The sequence below is a fragment of the Ammodytes marinus genome (genome assembly GCF_949987685.1).
Source record: "Ammodytes marinus genome assembly, chromosome: 22".
NCBI classification, from domain to species: Eukaryota; Metazoa; Chordata; class Actinopteri; order Uranoscopiformes; family Ammodytidae; genus Ammodytes; species Ammodytes marinus.
This window is the reverse complement of record NC_137226.1, coordinates 20861613-20871201: the sequence shown is the minus strand read 5'-3', so window position 1 is coordinate 20871201 and position 9589 is coordinate 20861613. Positions and strand designations below refer to the sequence as shown.

Sequence of the window (9589 nt, the reverse complement as noted above, 5' to 3'; positions counted from 1 at the left end):
TAATTCCTATCAGTTATTATCCAATAGCTTGATTGCAGAGATCAGAGGATACAGCAACATTACTAGACACAGCTTTAAAGGTGCGTTCACACCAAAACCGATGCTCGCGATTGCAGCCGATGAAAATCAACAGTTTTACATAGGAAACCATTGGTTTAGACTCGATGTGGCGTTATAGGCGAGGAAGCGGCGCGTTTCAGGCGATTTCACGCCTCATCGCTTGAAGTTGAAAATATTGAACTTTTGAGGCGAACCAGTGAACCTAATAAAGTGGTCGATGACTGTATATACACATTATGAGGATTAAGACTGCAAAAACAGCTGTATAATGTATTGTGTCTCTCTGGACAACTGTAAATCTTAATAATGTCAATACAATATTGACATTATGATAATAAAAAGTGAGGAAGCCAAATTTAATTCAAAGTCCTCTTTGTAATTCAGCTTATTATGCACCCTTCATCTAGATGTTTTTCCCCCAACAGATCGGTATACCAAATGTATACCTGCATAGAGAAATGTTTGGCGCCCCCCAAAGAGGTTTTATCAAAAGGAAAGGACCAAAGGAAAATCACCAGCACCAACATGACATAATTCAGAATGAAAGTAGCTATTGAAAAACTCTCCAAATGTGTTTGAGTTCTTCCCATTTCAACTTGTATTTCTTGCAGTGTGTATTATTTATAAATAATCAGGTATTCAGCATTAAAATGTCATATTTGTGGGTCCTTTGTCGTGTCACGAACAAAAATGTCCAGTGATTACGAGTATATAAATTTGATATAAACCGCAAATACCATAACATCAATTTATTGCCTTTACTGTTGCACACAGCTGAGACACAAAAACGGTGTCGTCACCAAAATGTATCTGCGCAATGACCCATCTTGAGCCAGGGAAAACCCTGCGTATGCGCACACATATTTATAAAATATTTAGTAATCACTGATCTTTTGGAGGATATGAAGTCATTTCAACACAAAAGACTGAAGTTTATACAACACAGATTACATAGCTGGAAGTCTTAGCATATAGCATAGATTGTATTTATTTATTGATTTAAATGCCAGCCACTTTTCAAACATTTCCCTAAACCTGGATGCTTTGGCTGAAATGCTTCATGATGCGTCTCTCATGAAAGGCTTCCAATGGTCTTAAAGAACAAGAGGGAGAGAAATGGTTGAAGTAAACAGGAAGCAGGCTGAGACAGTACATCCTGTATTCTGCTGTGACATCACACTAACCCCTTTGTATACATGTAGATACCAGTTCAATGCTAATCACCTGCAACCACAAACCCAATCAAGGGTACAAAGCAAAGCCAGAGGGTGTGCTTCAGTCCAACGCTATTGGTTCAGCCTTGACTCGACAAACTGTCCTCATATTTAAAAGAATAGTTCACAATTTTTTATTTGTAGCTTTTTCCCCCTCACTCTCCAGCTCAAGACAAAAAGGCGAAAAAAACTGTAACTGTGCGTGCATTTCTGATATACTGTAGAAATGGTCAAAGGTCTCTCATCCAGGTTAGCTTAGCTCAAACACTGGGAAGCAGGTCAAAAGATAAACTTTACAACATCACTAAATGATCCTGTGTGCTGGTTGGGACTTGTTTATCTACCACGTTATGTTGTGCTCTATATTCTTACACTCTGTCATGTTAGAATCAAATACATACTGGAAGGAAACCAGGAAGGGCCTGTGATGGCTGGTTCCCCTCCAGTGTGTATTTGATTCTAAGATGACATAACGTATTAAAATAGTTTTCCTTTTAACCGTCTCTCCTTGACTACCAGTGTTCGTGCTAAGCTTACCTGGATGAGCACCCATTTCCAAATGAAAAAAGCACACAGTTACAGTAACGGTTTCTGTCGCTTTTTGTTGAGCCGGAGGGTTAGGCAAAAAGCCCAGAAAAAAATGTTAAGAGGTTGAACTATTCCTTTAAGCCTTCAAACTGATTTCCTCCTCTTGCCGAAGACGTTGTTGATGAGCTTGGCCATGGACTTGGATCCACTGGGGCGTCTCCTGCGCTCCTTGGCCTTGCTGCCCATGCTGGCGTTGTGGAGCATCTTGGAGAAGATGTGAGCTACCTCCTGGTGGTGTTCGGCTGCAGACAGCTCGTAGAACTGGCAGTGAAGCTCAGCGGCCACACACTGGCCTTCAGCTTGCTGGACCTCTCTCACGTGGCACAGGTCCTGTTTGTTACCCACCAGAAAGACCAGAGAGTCCACAGCCCTGTAGGTCAACACAGCAGACCAATGGGACACTCAGTCATTCTCTTTATCTTTAAGAATCTAGGATACTGTGGTTATAAAGCTATAGTGCGTAATGTCTGTTGACTCAATAAGGAATTAAAATAAAGTTAAGTTTAGCCAATTTAGTCAATTGTACACAAGGCACATTGGAATTCTGTCAGCCCAACTACATGGAGTAAGCTTGTGTTTTTGTCTTATTCTTAGGCTGAGCATAAAACAATGTATTGCCAATGACTGCTGCTGTAATTGTTGTGCATATATGACAATGATGATACACCTCTTGAATCTTGAAGCCTGGTGCATGGATTTCATTCCATCTGCTGTACCTCCATGTTTTTTCTTTGAATCAAAATCTGAAACATTTCTTGGGCTCTTGGAATTTTTCTGAGCTCCTGTACCAGTGTTGGGGGGGGGGACTGAGAAATACAGAGAGAGTTTTGTGGAGCTGATGGGCTTAATCAACTTCATGTCAACTCGTTTGGGGGGGGACGGCTTGAATGCAACCGACATTCATTTATATGAAAAAGTTACGCACTATAGCTTTAACTGGTTCCGTTTACACGCACACAATGGCAATTACCATGTAACAGTGATCTAAGTCCATACCTTTTGGCAGTTCCCAGGTGTACCTCTCTGATGAGGTGCACCATGGCTTTGGCAGTGAGGAAGGAGGAGCGGTCACTGATATCGTACACAACAATGAATCCATCAGCCCAGTGGATTTGGTCATTCAAGGTAGATTTACCCTCACAGGCCTGGACAAACAGAGAACATCAAGGTTTAATTACAACAACAAAAAACACAATTGCCACATAATTTGTGGTCAAATCTAAGCTGTGCAAAGTCAACCAGTTCCCATATTATGTAAGTGGTTGAAAACAGCTAAGCTAACATCTGTGAGCCAGTTGCGGTGGGGCCAGTCTGGGTCACAGCACGTCCTATTGATTGATTGATTGATTGATTTCAGGACAATGCACATTAATGAACATGTACAGCAGTACACGTAAAAATGCCAGATTGTAGCTTGGGGGCTAATTTCCATCTGTAGTCCATTAGGCAGGTTGATGTTACAATAAAAATGACAAAGATATACAATAGAAACATTTGCTATATACAAGTACGGAGAAACAGAAATAAAGAAAAGTAAAACGGGATCATTCATTAGTAGGATTAGTAGGTTAAACAAATACACAATGAATACACAACTAATAAGGTACAGCATACATTTAGAGGTGGTTGCACTGGATACTTACATACAATGTATATCTCACAATAACAAAGCGAATGCAGATGCTTACAAAAGGTAAGATGTGGCATGTATAAAAAAGCAGAGCAGCAGGGCCAGATTATATTGCTGGCATGGCTTGGATCCACTTAAGAGGGAAAGGTCACTGCAAATCAATACATTTGTTCTGAGTGATCACCTTAATGCTATGATGAAACATCTCTACAGTATACTGATAGTGGGAATTCCAGGATGATAATGGCCCCATGGGTCACTAAATGGTTTGATCAGGGTGAGGATGGCCATCAGATCTGTGAGATAAAGGGTGATTGGCATTTGCTGGTCCATATCTACCTTTAGATCACTCCTTAAGACTTCTTTATTAGTGAAAGCATTTGACTTGTGATTACATTTACTCTGTATGTACCTACTGTATGTAATCTCTGATCTCATTTTATACTCACTGATCCTCTGCTTTTAGTTATTCTGTTTTAATACATATATAACCCTTTTATTTCTGTTTTTTCATATGATATTCTTATGTTTCTTTCTGTGCTCAGGTCTGTATGCCTGTCTTCTTATAGGAGCTAGGTTCTGCTTTTTTCCCCCTCTGTAACTGTTGGTGCTATAGAAATAAAAAAATGTAATGTAAAATAACATTCACATAATCATATGTTCTGGCTTTTGCAGCCAACAGATACACAACCAATTGAGCATCTATGGGAGGGTTTGGGCCGACGTGTAACACAGCGCTCTCCACTACCAAACAAACCGATATGAGGGAATATCTTCTTGAAGAATGGTGCTCATCCCTCCAGTAGAGTTCCAGAGATTTGGAGAATCAATGTCTAGATTGCATTAAAGGCGTTTTGACAGGACATTGTTTCCCAACAACTTACTTAAAAGATAGACACTTAGGGGGCGCCCTTAGCTCAGTTGGTAGGGCGTTGAGAGGAGATGGTCACTGATTTTGACCCCCATTAAAACAAGCATTCTCCAGAATTGCTGTTGGGATTTCCTTTAGTTTGTCACTCATCTTTATATACAACCCGATCTCACGCTGAGATCCACACGCATGGACCGGCGGCTCTATTACACGCCTTGCCTGACCAGGGCGTGTGAGTTACACGCGCATCTCCCGTAGTCAAGATGGCCGCCGCGGTCGCGCACCTCCCGTAGTCAAGATGGCCGCCGCGGTGTTCCGTCAATGTTCTATCTATATTCTAACCTCTCCCTCTCCCTGTCCCCTTGCCCTAACCCTAACCACCCAGGGGGCTGCAGCTTGATAGTATTGAAATGCTGGGAGAACATGTCGTGCTATTCCTGGGAGAACATGTCGGCCCCTGTTGGTGCTATTCCTCCGTTCATTTAGACCAGGGGTGTCCAAACTTTTTTCACTGAGGGCCACATACAGAAAAATCTAAGAAGGGCCGGGCCACTTTGCAAAAATAACACATTTATCAAGACATGTAGCTGCTCTGATGTTTAGTTTCATAGTGTCTTCGTAAATTGTAATCCTTCTTCACTGCAACACTTTCCTTGCACGTTAAACAGACACATTTCCCCTCTTGTTTATATGCCAACGATACACCCAGTGTTTTCTGCCTTTGCGTCCAATATCCAGCAGGGTGAAAATAGTATCCAGTCGAGGTCCCGACCCTCCTAGGGGGGTCCGGGGGTATGCCCCCCCGCGAGATTTTTTAAAGTGAAATGCATGAATCTGGTGCACTTTGAGAGGGAAATTAAGAGGCTAAGGCTGAAGAATTTTGTATGAAAAAAATGGAGACACTGTCAGATGAATTAGAAGCTATTGGAGAAGGACACATAGATTTTCCATAATAATATTAATTTAAAATAAAATATTATGCAGGGTCCTCTGGGATGGGCTTGTTGCTCATTTTCTTATATGGGACATATTTCTCTGTAATATGATGAGTGCATTTAAATTATGTAAAAATTAAAAGCGCCATATTACATTATATTTTTAAAATGTGCCACGGGCCAATCAATCAGTGTTTGACACCCCTGCACTAGTGGGTTAACTAAGATGTTTTTATTTATTTTTCAAAGGGCCATATTACATTATATTTTTTAAATCGGCCGCGGGCCAATAAAAAGCGGCCGTAGTTTGGACACCCCTGATTTAGACTATTCCTCCGTTCATTTAGACGGGCGGGAGGTGCGCGTGTAACTCACGCCCTGGTCAGGCAAGGCGTGTAATAGAGCCGCCGGTCCATGCGTGTGGATCTCACGCCTCGGCGTGATACCGGGTTGTTATATAAGATGGCGTGGCGATTCACGAATACACTCTCAACCAATGACATCACTGTTATCATAACTCTGAAACAGCTGGGCCAATCAGATGAGAGCATTAAAAAAAACACATCTACAGGAAATTCTATTGTTATCTGAATGTGTTGCGAGGTGACACAGAGCTACTTATCAGCAGTCAAATACAGATGGTGTTTGTTCCTTTAAGTTATACAGAACAATGACGATAATACATTTATCCTCAAGATTAATCTGCTCTATGGTGTGATTGGTTAACTGAATACTGCAGCTAAATAGAGTAGTAGAGTGGTACACAGCCTCCATCTTAAATAAGCATCACAATTTATCAGTGTCATGTCATCATCTTGTGATATCATGACAAGACAAAATACAAAATATCTGTGTATAAAGGTCTTTACTATGTGGCATGAGGTATCCAGCTAGGGTTATATCCTCCTCATGATGATATACAGTATAATTGCAAAATATGGTTATGATGTCATTAAGTGCACTAATTCAGTTCATTTGGGATGTTCTCTGGGGAGCATTGGACTGTTTGAGTGAAGTTAAATTGAACACTTTGTTTTTCTTGCTCCGTCCCATCTGTAAACTGACCTGAGAGCATGGGTCATACAGCTCCAGATTAGTCGGCCTCCCGTCCACAGAGAGACGCTTCCTGTATATGCATTCTGTGAAAGACAACGGCAAGAGATTAAGGAACAATCGTAATGGACTTCATCTACAGTAGTCTCTTTTGCATTGATGAAAACGTAACTGATTCAACCAAAACTCGGGGCCAAAATGCGTAACATCAAAACTAGAGTTGTCAGTTGTTGGTCGGCTCGAAACAGTAGTTGAAAAATATGTGACCACATTAAATAATCTTCCCTTTAAAAGCAGTGACGCCAAAACATCTTCATCAATTTTACAGCACATGCCCATTTATAAAACGTGCTGAAAATACCACAACAGAACACAACACACCAAGACAAAGCATCGCAAAAAGATCCCAACACAACAGAGGGGTTTCAAGGGGACATTTTAAAGTGACGCACACGTCCATACATGCTTGCTGTCATCGCAGTTTGTGACTCAAGGTGAATTGAAGTTCTCTATCCATCAGTGGTGTTAAAAGAATAACTGAAATGTAAGTGTTTTTGGTTTATTATCACATTATTATTGCATTAATAATATCATAAGCTACAAACCACAGCTGCTTTTTAAGTGTCCTCTGGCAACACTTTCATTGTGTTGTGGTCCGTTTGATGAAGATGAAGATTGTTTTCGCAATTTGCTTGTGTTTTGCCCATTTGCATGTGTAATCTAAAATTGCTGTGTTGAGCTCTCAGGGCCACCGTACTTTAAGGTATTAGCTGTGGTTTGAATTGAGCATAAATTTGGATATCGTTGCATTTAATATTTGCATTAACAATAAATGCAAAAAACTATTCACAGGTATAGACTTTCATATGGTAAATAGATGCATTCATGTGGTTCAAGCTACCATTCAAGGTGCTAGTCTGACTATTGGCAGTAATTATTTATTTCCCTCACTCCCTCAAATTGCTAAAAGTGGACAAGCTCAGATGAAACTAGATAATCTCCAGGGAAACAGTGGCCTGTTGAGCTGCTATCAGAGACTATAGTGTGAGTCATTCACCTTGTAGGTCAGGTAGCCTTCTAAGGAGGATGTAGAATATTATCATTAGGCCTACGGCATGGCTAATACAGTATTTTGTTTAGCCCATGCAAATAGATTGCATTGACAAAAACAGTTTAATTCTCTGTGCACCACCTGTAGTTAAAGGCCTGCCCGTTGAAAAGTACATAGCATTAGAAAGTATATACAAGAAACTGAGATAAGAAGACAGGCTTTGAAAGAAAGTAGCCTGGAGCTAGACAACAGTGTTCAGAAACTACAATCCAGCCAACCAATACCAGATAATGGCTTTTTATAGGCCAGAAATGTAAACAGGTATGAAGCTGAACATACAGTAGGCTACACTCATAATACAGAGCATTTCAATAACATGTTGAGGCTTGTGTTAACTTTTACTAATGATAGGACTGGCTATCTTTTAAACAATTCTGTTCAAAAATATGAAGTTTGGAAATCTGAGTTTCAGTGGCGAGAGAATTTTTGGGCAATTTTGTCTCATTTGACAGTTAGTAGAGACAGAGATGAAATGTGGCAGAGAGGGGAGTGACATGCAGAGAACGACCCGGGACGGATACTAACCCGGGTCTGCTTTGGAGAGGACTGAGCCTCTGAAATTTGATTTCAATTAGGAACTACAGGATTTAACAATGAGAATTTATTTATTGCACATTTTCGTTCGCAAAAAAGTTTGAATAAAAAAACCCAGGAACTCTTCATTTTATTAAAAAGTCAAATATGGTGCAATGCAAATATGAGATATTGGCAATTGCAGATAGGCTATTGAGTGCAGTCATCCAAACAGACATGAAGCTTTTTGTAAAGTAGCCTGACAAATATATTTTATTTTTTAAAGACGAAAACAACGACATCAATGTCGGGAATAGTTCCAGACTAAATGCACATCGATGTTTTTAGGAAGTGTGACCCAATAATCTCTGCTTCATCTTTTGACACAAACAATATGATGTAGCCTAACTATAGTTTAATAAAGGCCAGGATTTAACCGTGAAGGGCAGTTCTCCCTGAAGGAGTCTAATCCACTGTCTTTAGATCGCATATCGAGGCAGTAATACATTACAGAGAGGATATTGAACAGGTTGAATGTAGCCTACCTGAAGAGGAAGCGTACTCCCCAATAAAGCGCCTGGTCAGGAAACGGACGATGAGAGCTGCAGACAGACAGACAGACAGGTGAGGTTGATAAGTGAAACTTTGTCTATCTCCGCAGTTCATCCACCTGTTCAGCGTCTCTCTCCTACCTGATTTCCCGACACCTTCGCAGCCCAGCACCGCGATCTTGATCTCATTCATGTTCACTGCAGAAACAACAAGACCAGTGTTCCGGTAGCCTGCAGAAATATTCCGCTAAAGACAGGCATACAGGTATCACGCTTTGACGGGCTTAGGTGGAAACAGCTAGATGAAAGAATGCTCAGAGCCACCGGTGCACCTCTTGTCCCCTTGCTGCAGGCTGGCCGAGGGGCGGCCCTTCAGGGGCGGCCCTTCAGGAGCGGCTCAGCACTGCAGGAGGCCGGCCAGGGGGCACAGCCGAGCCGGGGGCGTTTATATTCCTCCATCCATCTAATAAGGGCTTCAATTAATGATGGGAGGGCAAATGTCTGCACCATTTAAAAAAAACTTATTCACTATGTTTCCCATTTTTTCCCTCTTTTATTAACAATAAACAAACCAAGACATTTATAACAAAAATAATAAGAATGAGAAAAGAGAAAATAAATAAATAAAAAATTTAAATGACATAAATAGAACAAATAATATACACCTATATTATCGCCGGGTTTTATCCGTTCGAAGTTTGTTTTGTGAAATGTGCTCTGTCACTTTTTTTAACCTTTTATTTATACAGGTAAATCCCATTGAAACCGGAGACTCTTTTTCAAGGGAGACCTGTTCCCATTCCCATTCACACACACATTTATACACCGAAAGCAGGCTTACTATCGACATTCACACGAGGCAAGGTGGGTGAAATGGCTTGCCCAAGGACACATCCACCATGACACAGGTGGCAGGGTGGGGATCGAACCTCCAACCCTTCGATCACTGGCCGACCCACTCTACCACCTGGGCCACAGTCGCCCTGTTGTGTAAATAATGACAATCTAGCGTCTCAGTTTTTGCGCTATTATAATACCTTTGACCTCTTAAACTAATCAATGT

General features: G+C 41.0%; 1 protein-coding gene across 1 annotated transcript; it reads right to left on the bottom strand.

Annotated features, from left to right (window-relative positions):
• Positions 1-1946: 1946 nt before the first annotated feature.
• rergla (RERG/RAS-like a) lies at positions 1947-8719 on the bottom strand (the record flags this gene model as incomplete). The annotated part of the gene is made up of 5 exons (XM_080050834.1): positions 1947-2232; positions 2859-3007; positions 6364-6437; positions 8521-8577; positions 8668-8719. 5 exons carry the CDS (start codon positions 8717-8719, stop codon positions 1947-1949), a joined length of 618 nt encoding a protein of 205 aa, XP_079906960.1.
• Between the last annotated feature and the right edge of the window lie 870 nt (positions 8720-9589).